The 22,219-nt window shown below is 42.8% G+C and overlaps 1 protein-coding gene across 1 annotated transcript in view; it reads left to right on the top strand.

Annotated features, from left to right (window-relative positions):
• Positions 1 to 2,493: 2,493 nt before the first annotated feature.
• The window catches only part of ammecr1 (AMMECR nuclear protein 1), a 40,940-nt gene continuing 21,214 nt past the window's right edge, over positions 2,494 to 22,219 (top strand). Inside the window, exon 1 of the mRNA XM_056284470.1 lies at positions 2,494 to 3,981. Within this exon, the coding sequence (XP_056140445.1) occupies positions 3,503 to 3,981 (479 nt within the window). The 5' untranslated portion in view covers positions 2,494 to 3,502. The remainder of the gene's footprint in view (positions 3,982 to 22,219) is intronic.

Below are 22,219 nucleotides of genomic sequence, written 5' to 3'. Positions count from 1 at the left end.
AGGGGCACAGGTAAAGCACTGTGTGCAATCCCAGTATTCATGGACTTGCGCCCATGTCTGTCGCATGAACAGATAACAAATAAATAAATAAACAATAAATGATGATTATAATAATAATAACAATAACAATAATAATAGTAATAATAAATAAACAAACAAATAAATGTACCAGTAAATATTGAAACAAATATTCCAACAATTTATTTATGCTTGTTTCTCACAATTCATCTCACTATTTAATCAATATTGTTACTTTATTGCCTCCATATAAAATAGAACTTTCAATAAGTGGATTGTTCAGACCTTAACTTGTGTTCAAGAGTTCACTTCCTGGAAAATCACAAGTGCCATTGGTGCAGTTAATGATGTGAACTGGAGCATTATTTTGAGAACAGCAAGTGTTTGCTGATAAGAGGCAATTCTAATTCATCCGTTGCTTCCAGTTCCATGTCAAGTGTGAAGTGTTCACCCGAACATAAAAATGGTCACTCTCCCCACAAACCTTAATGTTTTGTCCAAAATGAAAGAGACGCCATAACTATTTTCTGACAAAAAGGGATCATACAGTGAGCAAAAAAAGGTGCATTTGTAATGGCTCTCTTACAATTTGTATTAACAAGCTACATTAAAATGTGTTGTCAGTGGGCGACACTGAGAGGATGGATTTGTCTATGAGACAACTCAGTAAGTTGTTGCAAAAGGCTTTCCAGGTTGAATAAAAACCTGGAAAAAAACAAAAACAAAAACAAAGAGTACATCAATATCAAGATGCACTAGGGGTAAACTAATAGAAAAATATATCTATTTTGATACACACTAAATCCAAATGCTTGTTAAAAGATTTCACAAATTGTACAATGCAGGGCTGAAAGAGCAAATTCAGGGGTTAGGCCGGATGAGAAGCATCAGAAACAATGGGAGGTATCAGTCTGTCTTGCTTGAATAATCTTGATCTGTCTATAGACGTTTAAGATAAGCAAAGAATACCCAATCACAATCAGAATTGTATTTATTATCAAGTACAAGAACACACAAGAACATACAAGAACATACAAATACTTGTTTCTCCTGACTTACGTCTCACCTGAGGGTGACAGAAAAAAAATAGTTGGGAGGAAAATAAAACAACTATCAGCCACTAATGCCTGTGTGAGTCAAGTAAATCCTTTATGAGACAGTATACAAGCCTTTTTCATGCCATAAGCAATCATCAGCTGTGCGACACGCACTCATCAGCTGCTAATGAGTGTGCGTCGCACAAAACAGGCCTGTACTGCAATGTATTAAAACTTGTTTTTCCCTGTAGCTGTGTTGATATTCCGCTCCCCATTAGTTGAGCACTTATAACAACACCATTGACGGTTTCGGGAAAAAAACGCTATATATATATATATATATATATATATATATATATATATATATATATATATATATATATATACACATACATACATACATACATACATACATACATATGTTTGTTAAAAGAAACACTCAACAGTAAGGAAGTGCTCAACAAATAAGGGGCAAAATAATCCAGTGAGTCAAATAAATTCTTTATCAGACAAGACAACTGTCTCATAGAGAATGTACTTGTCTCACTGGATGTGTATGTATATATATACACATATATATACGTATATATACGCATATATATATATGTATATAAAATGTAACTTGATTGATTGAGATATGTGTGTGCGTGTGTGTGTGTGTGCGCGCGCGTGTGTGAGTCCTTTGAATACAGTAAGTGGCTAAAAACACATAAAATGGCCTTGCTGGCATATCTCAAATAATCACATTTAGACACACTGAGAATAAGGCCTGGAGGCAACAGCTTAGCAGTGTACTGTCTTTATTGATACACTTTCCTCTAAAGAAACATATGTGGGCCAACACACTTTAGACTGTATAGTGAAAGTGCGCTTCTTTAATAGTATTACAGATGGGATATATTTATTTAAAGGAGACTAATAGAGCAAACGCAGTCAAAGCGCCTAGCGGCCACTCCCCCCCGCCCCCCCCCGTTCGGGCCACAGTACTGTATGTGACGCGCTCGTGTCATTGTAAAGTGACGGTGTGCCCGGACTAGAGAAGCGCTATTTATTCTTTAGCTTTATCTGCACGGACTATCGCTTCAAAGATGAAGACTTTACTGATCTGCAAAAACTTCAATTGACTGTTGATAAAAAAACTTAGGTTGGCGAAATGGACAAAATTATGGCCTACACATAAAAAATAAAAATAAAAATCCCCTATAGGCCAAATGGGTTTAGTAACAGCAGGGCAGTTCTATTTCCATCTGTAGGCCCGAACTTTTTCTTTTTTCTTTTTTTATCAAGGGGGTATGCGCACGCGCACCTCGGTCAGCGGTCTACATTTCCTCTGAATTACAAAAAAAAAAAAAACACACACACACAGAGAGAGAGAGAGACTACGTATTTTGTGCAGAAACTGGGCGCAAGACATTTTCTGAATTCACTTTGAGCGTGGAGACGACAACGATGCCCGTGCCTACAGAGTGATCGCACGGCTATTTACCCGACCAGCACTGAATGGTAGCAGCTGAGCGACGAGTGCGGAACGAGGGTTGCCAAAACCCACAGGATTTCAGACGGATCATGGAAAAGAATGTCCTTTTATTATGAATCTCAATAAACGGGTGACAGCTTCCAAACAAACCCACTGTAAACTTTCAGCTCTGCATTTAACGTGGGGGATCAGTGAGGTTTTTTAATCGGGTCTGAGGACAGACAGCATGCAGGTGGAAACGGCTGCGGTTATAGGCCAATGTTGCTGAAATGCCTTGGTCGACGCTGACGCGTTTCGTTGTGCCATGCCAAACCTGCATTGTCAGATGCCATTTTACTCTGCGTTATCCCATCGTCCGGATTTCCAATATACTGGGCCTGTCGTCTAACTAGAAGTTCGTCCGAAAGTAGTAAACAACAAGTGTAATGAAAAAATACACTGTCCGAGGGACTGTGCACCGTTTGTGCTGAAGCTTATGGGTCCTGCGTACTCAAGCTCCCGGCTCCCACACAAAAAGGTGTGCTGCGGGGGTACAGTGCACTGTCAGCCTCACATCTGGATCGACTGGCCGTAGTCAGCTGCGGCCTTGTTGGACCGTGAGGTGCCTGAGCTTGTGCATTTTAACAGACACTAGTTGGGACCGCATCGGAGGATTTCGTGTTCAGGAGAGTGGGTAAATATTTAGCGACGACTTGTCTGTCATCCATTTAAATATACTGTGGTCCAAAGCTGGATCTGACTGTCTGCCCAAGGGAAACGCTTGTCAGCTATGGAGTGTGTGTAAGTCACGCATTTTAAAGGCAACGCTAGGGTGACATTGCAGTCTTTCCCCCCACATCGGTTATTTCGTCGTCCGACAAAAAAAAAAAAAAAAAAAGTGAAAGTGGAGTATTGTCCGTCATACGTATCAACGCAGTGGGATTTTTACGTCTGGTCGGCGTTCCCCCCCACCCTTCCCGCGGTGACGGTTATGGGTCGGAAGCGGTGTGTCGGTGCAGATTGTTCCAAGATGGCGGCCGGGTGCTGCGGGGTGAAGAAGCAGAAGCTGTCGGGATCCCCCGGGTCGGGGGGTCCTGGCGGGGTGGGGGCGGGAAGCGGGGTGGCAGGAACCGGACATTGTGGATCGGACTTGGGGATTGGTTCCTCCACGACTGTTGCAACGGGCAACGTGAGCAGAGCGAACGGCCTGGGGGGACCCGGGGGTAACGTTAGCAGCAGTAGTAGTAGTAGTAGCAGCAGCAGCAGCAGCACAAACGCGTTGTCCCCAGCCCCGGCCGGTTACAATTCATCTGGCCTCTCCCCGAATCTCAGTCCAGGACCTGGTTCGGGAAGTGGAGGCAGAAAAATGGTGGTGTCGGCGGAGATGTGCTGCTTCTGTTTCGACGTGCTTTATTGCCATCTGTATGGATACCAACCTCCGAGAACACCCAGGTTTACAAACGATCCCTAGTGAGTTTTTTTTTTTGCCTTTTGTTGTTGCTGCATTTTAAAGAGCTGGTTGGTGTTTGTTTGTTTGTTTTTTTATCCCTGCCAAAAGTAAAGTTGACACACTGATGAGTTGCCCTTAAGAGTTTTCTCGGATTTAAAAGCCAGATTAAATAACACTTAACCAATTTACCAACTTGAATCGATTTCAAAAGATTGTTGTCTCACTTTTTTTTTATTCATCCATGGCACAGTCGGGCCTTGTCGAGCAGGTTTCTCGTACTGGCCTTCCTTTATGCTAATGTTTCAGTTTGGCCGTTATACCCCCCCCCCAATACAGTTTTACTATCATTAACTTTTGTGTTTTTTTTTTACGTTTGGCTTTCATCGAAAAATGTCGCAGGGAACCTTTAGCTTCTGACAATTTAAGCAACTTTGTACAGCGGAGCCCGTTGGCTACTAATGCTAGCTTTTAAACGGTACAGCACTGCTAGTGTGAGCTAGCCAGCATCTGGCTATCATAACCCAACAAAGTAGAACAAAACGATACGATATCGTCATAATGCCAAACTGACAATTGCAGCCCATCGTACCAACGGTGGTAAAATAAAAGTAATCATTCAAGGATTGGATTTCCCCCCCTAAACTGTGCTTTATGGAGAACATTTCCATAGGTTACATGATCTTGAGGTTGTCGCCTAGCGTTTAGCGGAGTTAGCTCTGGTTGTAAACGTTAAATTCACCTGTAGGCTAACTGCCGCGAAGAGTTCGACTATAGACCGCGGCGATTGTGTCAGTCTTCCTTCGATCATCGCGCTGATAAATGTCTGCGACGTATTTTTCGGACAGTTTTGCGGGGCACTTTCTGTGGGAGTACAGTCAAGTTTCTTTTCGGGTAGTGGGTAAACATTAACACTAGTGACTAGCTATGACATCAACCAACAAAGAAAAACGCTTGCTTGCTAACATTCCCGCCTGTCAGTCAATTCCTTGAAGAGGTGTTTGACTGTAAAAGCAAATAACAGTATATTTTGTTTTTGGTAGCAGCCAATATACGGCCAGTTGTTGATTTTATATGTGCGAATTAATGAGATTACCCATAAACTGGATTTTCACCAGCCTGATCGTCCCTGTAATATGGCGCCCCCTGTTGTTGTGTTCCCGCAACCAAGGGGGGTATTTAATAGTCGAATCCAAGTTTAGGGCCGATGTGTACAATGAACGTATGACATGAAATATCTGAATGCAAGAGAAAAGACTTGCTTTTTTTTCTTTTTTTTAAACTTCGATTGGTTTACCATCCATACGATCATGAAGGAACACACCCTACATGTAGGAAACTTCGTTAATTGCAGGTTATTTTTCCAAAAATGTAAGAGTAGCATGCCTTTTTTCTTTTTATAATGAACAAAGTAGCCTCCATAGTTGAATTACAAATGACGCCTTTCATCCTCACAAAACATTTGTACTGATATGAAAGTGGGCGAACAGAAAAAATCAGATTGACTTACAGCGGTTCCAACAGAGCATTATTCGCAAATGACTAAAAATAACATTAGTAAAGATCACGCACAAACACAAAGGACATTTTGTTTGTTTGCATTATGTTTTGAGTAATGATATTGTCCCACTCATATGTAAGACCCTTTCCATGCTGTGGCTAAAAGATACCACTAAACCTAAATTAACTTATTGTCATAGCTTGATGTAAAATTAGTGTATTCTAGTAAAAGTTGACGCCACATCGTGATTAAAATTTTGCGGTATGATTTGCAAATTAAACAGACTAGATAGACTTGCACATGTTAAGTTCAAATATAAGATCCCCAAAAATATTTAAGACAACTGACAAAACCTGCCCAAACTGACGTTTATCTTTTTTTGTGTCCATTTAAATGTTTGAAAATGTTTTGCCAGATGGTGTTTTATTTTTGTTGTTAAAATTGTAATTGGGCAGCACCAACTGAATGAATGCAGATCCTTTCTCATGTATTTCATGTATTTTAATTCTTTTACATTACATCGTGCACAGTAATCATCTGTTGTCCTTCCTGTGTTCAGTGATTTTGTTAAGTTTATGTAATGGGCATTTTCTGTTAAGTCTATGCAAACTTAAACAAGCTATAAGCTCTAGGTGAGTTTAAAATAAGAGAAGAGAATATAAAAGACTTCACACACATCAGCACAATACTATACTTTCTTGGAATACTGCTTTGTCCTGCTTCAATGATTCTGTTAAGTTTATGTAATGGGCATTTTCTGTTAAGCCTATGCAAACTTAAACAAGCTGTAAGCTCCACTGAGTTCAAAATAAGAGAAGAGAATATAAAAGACTCAACTCACATCAGCATAATACTGTACTGTCTTGGAATACTGCTTTGTCCTGCTATGTCCGTAGTAGATGAATACATAGTGGAAGAGTACATATGATTGTCCTCTAGGCAACTAGAAATAGGAAGTTGGTTGGCCGGCCTATCCATGTACCATTCAATCATTTCATATCCGATTTAGAATCCAAAATCAGAAAATCAATAACGGGGTGTTTTTTCATTGTTTTTTTGCAAATCCAAAATCAGAAAACCAATAATAGGCTGTTTTTTGTTTTGATTTTTTTCTGAAGTTGAAAATAGAAAAGAAGAAAATTGGATATTTGTTTTCTTTGATTTTGTCATTTAACATTTCCGATTTGTTGCAACCAGGAAGTTATCGACTTTTTTTTCCCCACATGCCTGGACAGATGTGAGTAGCTGCCCCAAGTCATTCAGTCATTCCACTCTTGTCTGGTAGCTACTGAACTTGAAAGAGTTATAAACTGCAGTAAAGTGAGCCGCTGAGCATGAAACCATGGGTCAAGCTAGCCGCTGTCTGAATTTCATTGCACAAGTAGTGTAATTAGGACGACTTCTGAGGAAGGTGAAAATCCTGAAAGATACATATACGTGTTTTTTTTCATGTTCTTTCTGTGTTCTTTTAGGAACACAATTCGGATATTAGTTTGCATTCTTCTATTTCGTCATGTTTGACCTGTTGTAAGTTGTATTTTGCTAATGGGTTATCAATTTCCTAGTGATTGCTGTTGCCGATGTCCTCTCTAACGGTAATAAAGAGGAGTCGTACCAGTTTGTGGAAACTCATTCATTCATCTTCAGCCACTTCTCTGGGGTGAGGTCGCAGTGGCAGCAAGCTAAGTTGGGCCCTCCAGACGTCCCTCTCGGCAGCAATGCCCTCCAGCTCCTCCTTGGGCATCCCAAGGCGTTCCCAGGCCAGATTGGACATGTAGTCCCTCCAGCAAGTTCTGGGTCTACCCTGGGTTCTCTTCCCAGTTGGCAGTGCCCAGTACACTTCCAGACGAAGGCGCCCAAGAGGCATCGTAATCAGATGCCCGAACCACCTCAACTGGCTCCTTTCGATGAGAAGGAGCAGCGGCTCTACTCCGAGCTCCCTCCGGATGTCCGAGCTCCTCACCCTATCTCTAAGGCTGAGCCCAGACACCCTACGGAGGAAACTCATTTCAGCCTCATGTATCCGAGATCTCACCCTTTCGGTCACTACCCACAGCTCATGACCATAGGTGAGGGTTGGAACGAAGATTGACTGGTAAATTGAGAACTTTGCCTTCCGGCTGAGCTCCCTCTTCACCACAACGGTCCGGTACAACAGCGTTTCTCAAACCTCTCCTGGCGGACCACTTGTCCTGCATGTTTTAGATCTCTCCCTGCTCTAACACAGCTGATTTAAATGATCAGTTTTGTTATTAGGCAGCTTCGGGAGCTCATAACGAGTTGATCATTTGAATCAGCTGTGTTGGAGCAGGGAGAGCTCTAAAACATGCAGGACAAGTGGTCCGCCAGGAGAGGTTTGAGAAATGCTGCGGTACAATGTCCGCATTACTGCTGATGCTGCACCAAGCTGCCTGTCAATCTCCTGCTCTATCCTACCCTCACTCGTGAACAAGACCCCGAGATACTTGAACTCCTTCATTTGAGGCAACAACTCATGCCCAACCCGGAGGGAGCACTCCACCTTCTTCCGGTAGAGAACCATGACCTCAGACTTGGAGGTGCTGACTCTCCTCCCAGCCATTTCACACTCAGCTGCAAACGCCCCAGTGCGTGCTGGAGGTCGCGTTCTGATGAAGCCAACAAAACCACATCATCTGCGAAGAGCAGAGATGCAGTTCTGAGGTTCCCAAAATGGACACACTCCTCACCTTGGCTGCACCTTGAGATCCTGTCCATAAATATCACAAACAGAATCGGTGACAAGGGACAACCTTGGTGGAGTCCGACACCCGCCGCAAACGTGTTTGACTTTGTGCCAAGAATGCGGACACAGCTCTCACTTTGGTTATTCAAGGACCAGATAGCTTGTAGCAACTGCCCCGGTACTCCATACTCTGCAGTACCACCCACAGAGTGCCCTGGGGTACACGGTCATAAGCCTTTTCCAAGTCCACAAAACACATGTAGACTGGCTGGTCAAACTCCCATGCCCCCCTTAGCACTTCCACAAGGGTAATGAGTTGGTTTGTTGTTCCACGGCTAGGACGGAATCCGTATTGTTCCCCCTGGATCCGAGGTACCACAATCAGTCGGAGCCTCCTTTCCAGCACCCTAGAGTAGACTTTCCCAGGGAGGCTGAGCAATGTGATGCCCCGATAATTGGAGCACACCCTCCGGTCCCCCTTTTCAAATATGGGAACCACCGCCCCAGTCTGCGACTCAACAGGTACTGTCCCCGACCTCAACGTGACACTGAAGAGGCGTGTCAACCAAGACAGCCCAACAATGTCCAGAGCCTTCAGCATGTCTGGGCGAATCCCAACCACACGATGCCTTGCCACCGAGGAGCTTTTTAACTACCTCAGAGACCTCTGCCAGGGATATGGGTGGGGCTTCCCCTGAGTCTTCAGATTCTACCTCCTCCACTGAGGACGTGTTAGCTGGGTTCAGGAGCTCCTCAAAGTGTTCTTTCCACCGCTCGACAACATCCCCAGTCCGGGTCAACAGTTCCCCTCCGCAGCTGAACACAGCCTGAGTCAAGCCCTGCTTCCCCTTCCTGAGTCGCCGGAAGGTTTGCCAGGACTTCCTTGAGGCCAACCGAAAATCATCCTCCATAGCCTCACCGAACTCCTCCCATGCCTGAGTTTTTGCTTCCGCGACCGCCAAAGCGGCAGCCCGTCTGGCCTCCTGGTACCTGTCTGCTGCTTCAGGAGACCGCTGGGCCAACCAATTCCGAAAGACCTCCTTCTTGAGCCTGCCGGCTTCCCTCTCCGCCGGTGTCTACCAGTGGGTATTTTATTTTGCAGTTTGTGGAAACTGCAAAATAAAATAACCTCTTTTCTCTGTAGGCAGTCTGGTGTGTTTTTCATCTATCTTTGGGCTTTGCTGAAACATTTTTGCGCTTTTGCAGACACTTCCAATTCACTACACTTTGTGGGCTCTTATTAAACTGATTAAATCTTACAAGAAAACAAAGCCAATCCATTCACATGATTGACTTATTATATTATTGTAATTTTCTAACATTTTACTGCACCAGCTATGGGAAATCCCATTTCAAAATCCCCATCCTGTTGAGGAATTTGTTTGGTGAAAGGTCAAACTTCAGAGAAATGTATCTGCTTTTTTGGTCTTGGAGGTTAATTTGAAGTGAGATTCCCCAGATTTTAAGTAAAATAGTTCAAATTTTCATGCAATGATCGAAGAGATTAAGACGTTAGCAACCACAACAACTGTAAGCTACCAAAAAATTTGCAGATGTCACACTTCTGTCAGCTGAGTTAACAGAAGAAAGATGACCAATAGCAACCTACCTTAAGTGTACTTGGTTGTGTCACATTACTTACAAATTTTATCATTTGCAGATATAATTTTCATAGCATTGTGAAATTGTACTATTTAGAAAACTACTATAGTTTCCACAGCTTGAACACAATTTTATTCATCATCCAACCACAATGTATTAATATCCCCTTATCCAGTCAAATGATTGACAAAGATGATGGTAAGCCAGTCATGAGAATGGATTGGCTTTGTTTTGTCGTAAGATTTGATCACAGTTTAATAAGAGACCATAAAGCATACTGCATTGGAAAGGGTTGCGAAACACTGCAAAAACATTTAATCAAAGCTCAAAAATAAATGAAACAAACACACCTGACTGCCTACAGAGCCTAAGAAGTTATTTTATTTTGCAATTTCCACAGACAGGTACCGTGAGATGACTCCACTTTGATACTATTAGAGAGGACATCGGGAACAGCAATCTCCAGGAATTACCTATTGGCAAAATAAAACTTAAAACAGGTCAAACATACGAAAAAGAACAATGCAAACTGATTTCAGCATTGTATTCATAGAACAACACAGAAAGAACATGAAAGAAAATGTGTAACTTTCAGGATCTTCGCCTCGCTCAGAAGCTGTCCTTGCTGTAATTGCACTACTTTTGCAATGAAATTCAGACGGTGGCTGGCTTGACCCATGGTTTCATACTCGGCAGCTCACTTTACTGCAGTTTATAACTCTTTCAAGTTCAGTAGCTACCAGACAAGAGTGGAATGACTGAATGACTTGGAAAAGCTACTCACATCTGACCAGGCACATGAAAGAAAAAGTCAATAACTTCCTGGTCACAACAAATCAGGAAATATTAAATGACAGGATTAAGGACAACAAATTTCCCATCTCTCATGTGCTATTTTTAACTTCAGAACAAAATCAAAACAATGAAAAACAGCCCGTTATTGGTTTTCTGATTTTGGATTTGCAAAGAAACAATGAAGAAACAGCCTGTTATTGGTTTTCTGATTTTGGATTCTAAATTGGATGTGAAATGATCGAATGATACATGGATAGGCTGGCCAACCAACTTCCTATTTCTAGTTGCCCAGAGGACGATCATAAAATAACAATGAAAAAACAGCCAGTTGTTCGTTTTTTGATTTTGGATTTGTAAACGAACAATGAAATAACAGGTTGTTATTAGTTTTCTGATTTTGGATCCTAAATCGGATATGCAATGATCGGAAAATACACGGATACTGACTGTCTGGATATGCTGATTCTACCAGATGTAATTTCCAGTTCAGTCAAGTCAAGTCAATTTTATTTGTATAGCCCAATATCACAAATTCCAAATTTGAAAATTGATATTGAGTGTTGGATTCTACACATACAGACATCACATCTCATTTGATTGTTTATGAAAAACCGAAAGCTATATAGACCTACACATACTATAAGATAGTTGTAAAGCTTAGAAAAAAAATACTCATGATACAGTCTCATTTTCACTACCAGCAATTGGTCCCTTTTTCACTGTTAACATTACAGTAATTGATTCTTGTGATTTTGTATCAATCTGTTGAACCTATCAAAAAGTCTACCCGAATACTTAACTGAAGTTCTAAAAATCTGTGCTCTGATGGTTCATTTTTCCACTTTTCTTTTTCCTGCTTTTCTAGACAAATTTTGGTGTGACCAAACAGTTCTTATCTAATCACAATTTTGTATTTTGTTTGATCTAAGATTGATGCTCCAAAGTGTTATTTCTTTTTCAAAGTGGCCTTTCCAAATTCCAGATCTAGAAGCGATATTGCCAACTTTACCAATACAATGGATCGCCAGTTCAAATCCCTGTGTTGCCTGCGGCTTGGTCGGGCATCCCTATCGACACAATTGGCTGTGTCTGCGGGTAGGAAGCCGGATGTGGGTTTGTGTCCTGGTCGCTGCACTAGTGCCTCCTCTGGTTGGTTGGGGTGCCGGGGGGGAACTGGGGGAAGAGCGTGATCCTCCCACGTGCTATGTCCCCCTGGCGAAACTCCTCACTGTCAGGTGAAAAGACGTGGCTGGCGTTTCCACATGTATCAGAGGAGGCATGTTGTAGTCTGCAGCCCCCGGATCGGCAGAGGGGGTGGAGCAGTGACTGGGAAGGCTCGGAAGAGTTGGGTAATTGGCTGGATACAATTGGGGAGAAAAAAAAGGGGGGGGGGGACAAAACTTTACTAATACAATAGAAATAAAAGTGAAGAGGGTAGCCTAGTTGTTTGGCTATTAGCAACATATGATTGAATATGCCTCACATTAAACAAAAATTGAATAGCAAATATGTACCATTAAATACTTTGCCAGGAGTTTTACATTAGGCCACACAGAAAAAGGCATCTAAATCATGATTTTGCTCATAATACATTTTATGGAGGTATTAATAGAAACTGCTTTATATAAACCAGCCAATCTGCAGTAGCTGCTAACTTTGGTTAGATTTTATTGATTACATTTCTGTATGGACTTTCCACAAGAGTCCAAAAATTACCGAGTTAAGTGCCTAACAAATAACTACTTGACCTCTATCAGTTAAACTATTTCAGCCGTAGTCTCACTCTATTTCAAGGAGAACAGTCTGGCTGAAACCAATATCAAAGTCAGATAATGAGAGAAATAGGCAGGGGTTTTCCATCTTGAAAAAAACCACTGCTGTTCTGAGGGGTGGACTTCCATTGACTGTGCTCCTCCAAAATAGCATTGAGTCACAAATTCTTTATTGTGGAACATCGTGAATATGTTCGTGATTTGGGGACTACATCAAAAATATCATTGATTGTCAACTTGGTTGTTTTAATTTTAAAGACAAGAAATAAGCACAATTCAGTCAACGGTATAATAAAACAGCAACATGCTGTAGAAGAACTGGCTGGGCCCATTAGAGTTACTAATGCGATAGTTGCCTGGGGTTGATTTTTTTTTTTTTTTAAGGAACATTTCTAGTTGTACATGGGGTAGCCGTCAAGAGTTGAGATGAAATAATGTAATCAAAGCTTAGGATATGACATGAAATGCAAATGAATAAAAACCTGGAAGTTGAAATATGACACTTAATGATCAATAATCGATCAAAACTTAATTTTAATAGCCGAGCAAACATGCAGACATTCACATCAGTTTTTTTTTAGACACCAAGCAAATATCTTCTGTCTTACAAATTAAGAGTTGATAAACATTGATTTTTGAATAACTTGCAGATCTGCAGGGCCTCATTCATCAAATATTCGTATATACAAATTTGTTCCTACACCCATGGAATTTTTGTAGCTCTCAAAATTGACTGACAGTCAGAAGCAAAGCCTAATGGTTATTTTTAATTCCTTCCCCCTAACATCTAGTGTACCTCTTGCAATCACCCAGGCTTGCAAAGATATCAGTATTATCCAATTGGTGTCTAAATTCAGGGGTTACCCAGGTTCTACACTGGTCTCTGAGACAAACTTCAGGGCTAAAAAAATTTCATGGGAGTTGCACAGGAAAGATGACCATGCCACTGTGTTTGGCTGCTTGTTGTCACCTGTTACCACTTTTGTTTGTCCTGGTTCTGTTTGTGTGTCTGTGTATGGATGATGTGCAAGCCACTATTGTCTACGATTGTCAAACACTACTGAATAGTCTAGCCTCTGTCGTGGATGTTTATGCTCAGAATCCCAGATAAAAAAGCTTTCACCACTCTTATTTTCCCAACTACCGGAAGGTGTATGTGCTCAACCCTGTGGCTACCACTGTAGGAAATGAGCTGGGGGACGGAGTAAATGTACAGGTGCCTGAGTTAAACTGAGAAATCTTGCTCACTCTCGCTCGGCACCCGCCCACCTTTTTCAGTTCAGCTCGACGATGTTTTACCTGGTCGACCATGTCGGTTCATTCCTCAGCGCTCCCTCAAGACCAGGTATGCCTTTCTCTGACCGATTCCCAGACACAAAACTGGATGCTGGACCACTGCCCTGTGGGCTCCCTGCTAGGCTAACTGTGAAGTGGGGTGGTGTAGTTGTCATGAATCTCTGCCCTCTGGTGTGGGAGCTGTTGTCAGATCATACCTCTATCCTGGTCAAAGTGGCTCTGTTCAACATGAGCTCCTTATCCAGTAGGACTTTTATTCTCAAATAACTTTTTTTATCGCCCATGGACTGGATTTCCAGCTGGTGATGGAAACCTCGCTGAACACTGGTGAGCTTGTTCCACTTGTTGAACTCTGTCCAGATGTCTGTAACTTTTAGCATGCCTAGACCCTCCAGGCGTGGTGGGGGCTAGCTGCTGTGTTTAGAAAACATTTTAATTGCAGCCTATTGAAGTCTTGATTATTTCCCCAGCTTCAAAGAGCAATTAATTAAAGTGGACATGGTCAATCCCCTCTTAACTGCTCTTTTGTATTGTCCACCAAAAATACTATCTACTATTTTTGTCTGCTGCCGTTAGGGTTCGCCACTATGGATCATCCGTTTCCATTTCTTCCTGTCCTCTGCATCTTCCTCTGTCACAACAGCCACCTGCATGTCCTCCCTCACCATATCCATAAACCTCTTCTTTGGCCTCCCTCTTTTCCTCTTCCCTGGCAGCTCCATATTCAGCATCCTTCTCCCAATATACCCAACATCGCTCCTCCACACATGTCCAAGCCATCTCAATCTTGCCTCTCGTGCTTTGTCTCCAAACCGTCCAACTGAGTTGTCCCTCTAATATATTTGTTCCTAATCCTGTCCTCCTTTGTCACTCCCAATGAAAATCTTAGCATTTTCAACTCTACCACCTCCAGCTTTGCCTCCTGTCTTTTCGTCAGTGCCACTGTCTCCAAACCATATAACATAGCTGGTCTCACAACCATCTTGTAAAACTTCCCTTTAACTCTTGTCGGTACCCTTCTGTCGCAAATCACTCTTGACACTCTTCTCCACCTACTCCGACCTGCCCGCACTCTCTTCTTCACCTCTCTTCTCTACTCCCCATTACTTTGGACAGTTGACCCCAAGTAGTTAAACTCGGATGCCTTCGTCACCTCTACTCCTTGCATCCTCACCATTCCACTGCCCTCCCTCTCATTCACGTATATGTATTCTGTCTTGCTCCTACTGACTTTCAGTCCTCTTCTCTCCAGTGCATACCTCCACCTCTCCAGGCTCTCCTCAACCTGCACCTTACTTTTGCTACAGATCACAATGTCATCCGCAAACATCATAGTCCACGGAGACCTCCTACCTGATCTCGTCCGTCAACCTGTCCATTGTCATTGCAAACAAGAAAGGGCTCAGAGCCGATCCTTGATGTAATCCTGCTGCCACCTTGAACCCATCTGTCATTCCAACAGCACACCTCACCAGTCACACTTCCCTCATACATACCCTGCACCACTCCTACACACTTCTCTGCAACTCCCGACTTCCTCATACAATACCACACTTCCTCTCTTGGCACCCTGTCGTATCTACTACTACTACTTTCGGCTGCTCCCGTTAGGGGTCGCCACAGCGGATCATCCATTTCTTCCTGTCTTCTGCGTCTTCCTCTGTCACACCAGCCACCTGCATGTCTTCCCTCACCACATCCATAAACCTCCTCTTTGGCCTTCCTCTTCTCCTCTTCCCTGGCAGCTCCATATTCAGCATCCTTCTCCCAATATACTCAGCATCTCTCCTCCACACATGTCCAAGCCATCTCAATCTTGCCTCTCTTGCTTTGTCTCCAAACCGTCCAACCTGAGCGGTCCCTCTAATATAATCGTTCCTAATCCTGTCCTTCTTCGTTACTCCCAGTGAAAATCTTAGCATCTTCAACTCGGCCACCTCCAGCTCCGCCTCCTGTCTTTTCGTCAGTGCCACTGTCTCCAAACCATATAACATAGCTGGTCTCACAACCATCTTGTAAACTTTCCCTTTAACTCTTGCTGATACCCTTCTGTCTCAAATCACTCCTGACACATTTCTCCACCCACTCCAACCTGCCTGCACTCTCTTTTTCACCTCTCTACTGCACTCCCCGTTACTTTGGACAGTTGACCCCAAGTAGTTAAACTCAAATGCCTTTGTCACCTCCACTCCTTGCATCCTGACCATTCCACTGTCCTCTCTCTCATTCACACATAGGTATTCCGTCTTGCTCCTACTGACTTTCATTCCTCTTCTCTCCAGTGCATACCTCCACCTCTCCAGGCTCTCCTCAACCTGCACCCTACTCTCGCTACAGATCACTATGTCATCCGCGAACATCATCGTCCATGGAGACTCCTGCCTGATCTTGTCTGTCAACCTGTCCATCACCATTGCAAACAAGAAAGGGCTAAGAGCCGATCCTTGATGTAATCCAACCTCCACCTTGAACCCATCTGTCATTCCAACCGCACACCTCACCATTGTCACACTTCCCTCATACGTATCCTGCACCACTCCTACATACTTCTCTGCAACTCCTGACTTCCTCATACAATACCACACTTCCTCTCTCGGCACCCTGTCGTATGCTTTCTCTAAATCCACAAAGACACAATGTAACTCCTTCTGGCCTTCTCCAAACTTCTCAATCAACATTCTCAAAGCAAACATCACATCTGTAGTGCTCTTTCGTGGCATGAAACCACACTGCTGCATGCTAATAATCACCTCTCCTCTTAACCTAGCTTCTATTACTCTTTCCCACATCTTCATGCTGTGGCTGATCAACTTTATACCTCTGTAGTTGCTGCAGTTCTGCACATCGCCTTTATTCTTGAAAATCGGTACCAGTGTGCTTCTTCTCCACTCCTCAGGCATCCTCTCACTTTCCAAGATTGTGTTAAACAATCTTGTTTAAAACTGCACTGCCATCTCTCCTAAACATCTCCATGCCTCCACAGTTTTGTAATCAGGACCAACTGCCTTTCCACTCTTTATCCTCTTCATAGCTGCCCTCACTTCCTCCTTGCTAATCCACCGCACTTCCTTATTCACTATCCCCACATCATCCAACCTTCTCTCTCTCTCTCACTTTCTTCATTCATCAGTCCCTCAAAGTACTCCTTCCACCTTCTTAGCACACTCCTCGCTTGTCAACACATTTCCATCTCTATCCTTGATTGCCCTAACCTGCTGCACATCCTTCCCAGCTCAGCCCCTCTGTCAAGCCAATCGGTACAACTCCTTTTCTCCTTCCTTAGTGTCTAACCTCTCATACAACTCACCATATGCCTTTTTTTGCGTTTGCCACCTCTCTCTTTGCTTTTTGCTGCATCTCCTTGTACTCCTGTCTACTTTCTTCATCCCTCAGACTATCCCACTTCTTCTTTGCCAACCTCTTCCTCTGTATACTTTGCTGTACTTCTTCATTCCACCACCAAGTCTCCTTGTCTTCCTTCCTCTGTCCTGATGACACACCAAGTACCTTCCTAGCTGTCTCCCTCACTATTTCTTCAGTGCTTGCCGAGCCATCTGGTAATTCTTAACTACCACCCAGTGCCTGTCTTAACTCCTCCCTGAACTCCACACAACAGTCTTCCTTCTTCAGCTTTCACCATTTGATCCTTGGCTGTGCCTTCACTCGCTTCCTCTTCTTGATCTCCAGAGCCATCCTACAGACTCCCATCCGATGCTGCCTAGCTACATTCTCCCCTGTCACCACCTTGCAGTCTCCAATCCCTTTCAGATCGTGCCTTCTACATAAGCTGTAGTCCACCTGTGTGTACTTTCCTCCACTCTTGTACGTCACCCTGTGTTCCTCCCTCTTCTTGAAATATGTATTCACCACAGCCATTTCCATCCTTTTCGCAAAATCCACCACCATCTGTCTTTCCACATTTCTCTCCTTGACACCATACCTACCCATCACCTCCTCATCATCTCTGTTCCCTTCACCAACATGCCCATTGAAGTCCGCTCCAATCACCACTCTCTCCTCCTAGGGTACACTCTCCACGACTTCATCCAACTCGCTCCAGAATTTTTCTTTCTCTTCCATCTCACACCCAACTTGCAGGGCATATGCACTGATAACATTCATCAATACACCTTCAGTTTCCAGCTCCATACTCACCACTCTGACAATAAAAATCCATAGAGACTTGATCACTGAATGTGCGGGCTTCCTTTCAAACACTATGCCAAACTTTGATTGAGTTCTGATTCATAGTGATTTTAATATTCATGTTTGCTGTCCCGCTAGGCCTCTCATAAGTGATTTTATACATCTTATTAAGTCCTTTAATCTTGCTCTGCTTACCACTCGTCCTGCTGACAAGCTAGGCCATACACTCAACCTAGTCATTGTTTGGTTTTCCGATGTGCAATGTGGCTATAATTGATGCTTCTGTGTCAAATCATAGTGCTGTCATATTTGATGCATCTTTGCCGTTCTCTTCTACTAAATCTTATCTCACTGTATGTTGTTCTCACTACATTAACTCTTCGACTGCCAATAGGTTCTCTGAGGCTCTCATATCTGATCCAAATATATGCACTATTGAGCCCCTCCCCCCCCCATCTCAGTTCTCAGTACTGAGGAACTCACTTCCTATTTAATACCACCTGCTTTCCTATTCTGAATACTGTTGCTCCCCTTAAATTGAAAAAGCCTAAGCCTAAAGGTCTGCCTTGGCTTAATGATGCCACCAGATCCCTGAGGAGGGAGTGCAGAATATCCAAACAAAAGTGAAGGAATACATTTCCTTTGACATTTTGAAAAACAATCTTCACAGATATCAAGAAACAGTTAAGGCTGCAAGAGCAAAGTATTTTCTGACCTAATTTCCAACAATACTCATAATCCTAAGGTCTTATTCAGTACCATAAATTCTGTCATCTGCGCTGCTCCCAGTACGAGCTTAGATATGTCCCCCATTGAGTGTGAAGAATTTAAAAAAAAATTCATTTGCAAAGTAGAGGATTTAAGAATGACCCCACCCATCACTTAGCTGTCTCACTGGTCACACTACCTACCTGTACAAAGATTATTTCCATCATGAAACCTACAACCTTTCCCCATGACATTGTCCCTACTGCCCTCCTGAAGGATGTCTTTGACATAGCCGGGCCCAGCATCCTCTCCATTATCAACAGCTCCCTGGCCACTGGTACCATTCCAATCTGTTTCAAGCATGCGGAGGTCCAGCGCCTCCTGAAAAACCCCAACTTAGACCCTATCTTACTTACCTAGTAACTACAGACCTATTTCTAAAGTTCCATTCCTATCAAAGGGTCTTGAAAAGGTCATTCTCAGTCAATTGCTGCCCTATCTACACCAAAACAACATCTTGGAAAGATTTCAGTCAGGTTTTAAGGCTTATCATAGCACAGAGTCTGCCATGCTGAAAGTGTACAATGACCTGCTCCTCTCTACCGATTTCGGTGACTGTGTGACTAATTCTTCTTGACCTCAGCGCACCGTTCAATACTGTGGATCATGACATTTTAATAGACCATCTCCAGTACGGGGTTGGTGTTAATGGCTCTGCCTTGAAATGGTTTACATCCTAGCCTACCTTTTTAATCCTTGTGAATCAAAAATTGATTTTCAATTGAATTGTGACCCCAAGAATCAAAATCGAATCGATCGTGAGATTCTGAAAGATTCCCACCCCTACTTTTCTCCCCCTGTAAAGAAACAATCAGTCCAATCTATTCAGCCTCTTGAACTGCCTTGAGGACATGAATTGCTGGATGGCACAAAACTTCCTAAAGCTGAATGACGGTAAATCTGACGTTGTCCTATTTGCCCCCCCCCTGACTCCGTTAAAGTGTATACCAACAGTCTTGGCTACCTGTCCACCCTCGTCAAACCTCATGTCACAGACTTTGGTGTGATATTTGATTCCACCGTCAAGTTTGACAAGCAAGTTAATGCAGTAGTGAACGCCAGTTTTTTTTCCAGCAGCAGTCCCTGTCCCGCCTGCAACTGGTCCAGAATGCTGCAGCCAGGCTCCTGACAGGTACTCAGAAGATAGACCATATTACCCCTGTCCTGGCCTTTTTCCACTGGCTGCATGTGCAGTTCAGAATTGATTTTAAGGTTCCCTGTTTGTTTATAAAGCTGTAAATGGGCTGCCTCTATCCTATATCACAGACTTTTTAACCCTCTATTCTACCTCCAGGTCCCTCAGGTCGGCTGACTTGGGACTCCTTGCTGTCCTGCAGTCTGAACTTTAGCTCAGGGGTGACCACGCCTTTGTGGTTGCCACTCCTCGACTGTGGAACAGCATTCCCCTCCCTATAAGATCTGTCCCCCTCCATTGACTCTTTTAAGCCCCGGCTCAAAACTTACTTTTTGTTCACTAGTGTTTGAACCCTCCTGATGTGGCTGATTTCTGGCTTGTGCCTATATGCCCATGTGTTGTTTATTCGTGCCTACGAGCTATGTGCCTTGTTTTCTATGTCGGTGTTTCTTGTATTTGTATTTTCGCTACCTGGTCTGTACATCTCTTTGGCCAATGTGGGTTACTTTTAAATGTGCTTTATGGATAAATTTGACTTGATTTAACTTGAACGATTGATGAATGGGGCCCAATGTGTGCAGTGTGCAGGGCATATTATCCTGCTGAAAGAGGCCACTGCCATCAGGGAATACCATTGGCATGAAGGGGGGTGTACCTAGTCTGCAACAATGTTTAGGTAGGTGGCACCTGTCAAATAATGTCCACATGAATGGCTAGGGTTTCCCAGCAGAACGTTGCCCAGAGCATCACACTCCTTCACCAGCTTGTCGTCTTCCCATAGTCCATCCTGTTGCTATTACTTACCTATGTACACAGCCATCCACGTGATCTAAAAGAAAACAGGACTCATTGGACTAGACAACCTTCTTCCACTGCTCCACGGTCCAGTTCTGAAGCTCGCGTGCTCATTGTAGGTGCTTTCGACCATGGACAGGGGTCATCATGGGCACTCTGAACAGTCTGCGGCTATTCAGTCCCATACAAAGTGGGGTGTATTGCACTGTGTTGTGACACATTCCTTTCGTTGCTGTGACTTGTGCCACAGTAGATCTTCTGTTGGTTTGGACTAGATGGGATAGCCTTCGTTGCCCTTGCTCATCGATGAGCCTTGGGCACCCAACACCCTGTTGCCGGATTGTGGTTTTCCCTCCTTGGACCACTGTTGGTAGGTACTCACCGTTGCTGCCTGGGAGCACCCCACAAACCTTGCCGTTTCAGGGGTGCTCTGACTCAGTCACCTGGCCATAACAATTTGGCCTTTATCAAAGCTACTCAAGTCTTTCCTCCTGCCCATTTCTCTTGAACTGATTTTTTGCTTAACATCTGATCTACCTAGAAAGAAATGGAAACGGATGATCCACTGTGGCCACCCCTAACGGGAGCAGCCAAAAGTAGTAATCTAATCTACCTAGACCTTGACATGTGTCCTGTTTGGAGATGATCAACATTATTCGGTTCACCTGTGAGTGGGCATAATGTTTTGGTTCGTCAGTATATACCAATGGTGGGTTTTGGCTCGCTTGATGGTGGCTCACTATTTGACTATACAAGAGCTTTCAGTTTTACAGCTGGTCATTTCGTAGCTGTAACAAAGTGACATTTAAATCAATAGAATACATACATATCCTATAACTGAGTTTAGTTACCCTCACCACTGGGCATGGGGTTAGATTACCCTAAATTCTCTTAGCATTTTTATTTTGGCTCCCTCATGATTTTTTTTTAGAATACATTATTACCTTTGAATGATAGCTTGTATTTTGCTTAAGTGGCTGATAGATGACATAATTTACCAGACACAATTTCAAGCTTTTAGCTTGCTTTTGTAAATTTGTAGAATGTAGATGGAACTTTACAATTTAAGCCAGCTGTTAAGTAGCAGCTCTATGTTATTGTAGAATTTGTAAAATTTATGTTGTAATATAGGCCAAGTAATATTTGCATACAAAGAGATTGTGATGGAGCTCATCCAATACATTGCAAAAAATAAAGGGAGAAATGTATCGGCATGCATTCCTTCCTTTTATCTTTTATTCAACCAAAATTGTTGTCAAGTAATGAAAAATAAAACCTGAAAATATGCACAAATTATTCACTAAATGTAGAGAAATGTTAGGGTCATTGATTTGGTACCGTCAATGAAGAATAATATAAAAAAGCTGTTTCAAAGATCATTGTTATAAATTACTTGTTATAGATTATTTGTTCCTCGATGTGAGAAATACCACCTGCCTCTACTTAACTGCGAGAAAGTATGAGTGCAAAATACAAAAATAATAACTTTATTTATATAGGACTTTTCTTAAACAATGTTACAAAGTGCTTTACAAAGAAATAAAACCAGACAAGGCAAAAGTAAGAATAAGACCAAATAAACGAGTAAAAATAATAACAGAATGAATAAAAATAACACTAACCCTCTAAAAAAAAAGGGGGGGGGGTCAAAATGCATTGTCAGCATAATCTTTTGTGGCAGTTATCCAGCCCTTTTTATTGCCTGCTTAATTATAAAGCCATATCAAGGTGAATATGGTGTGAGTAA

The sequence above is a fragment of the Lampris incognitus genome, chromosome 8 (assembly GCF_029633865.1).
Source record: "Lampris incognitus isolate fLamInc1 chromosome 8, fLamInc1.hap2, whole genome shotgun sequence".
Classification (NCBI taxonomy): domain Eukaryota; kingdom Metazoa; phylum Chordata; class Actinopteri; order Lampriformes; family Lampridae; genus Lampris; species Lampris incognitus.
This window is presented reverse-complemented; position numbering and strand designations above follow the sequence as displayed.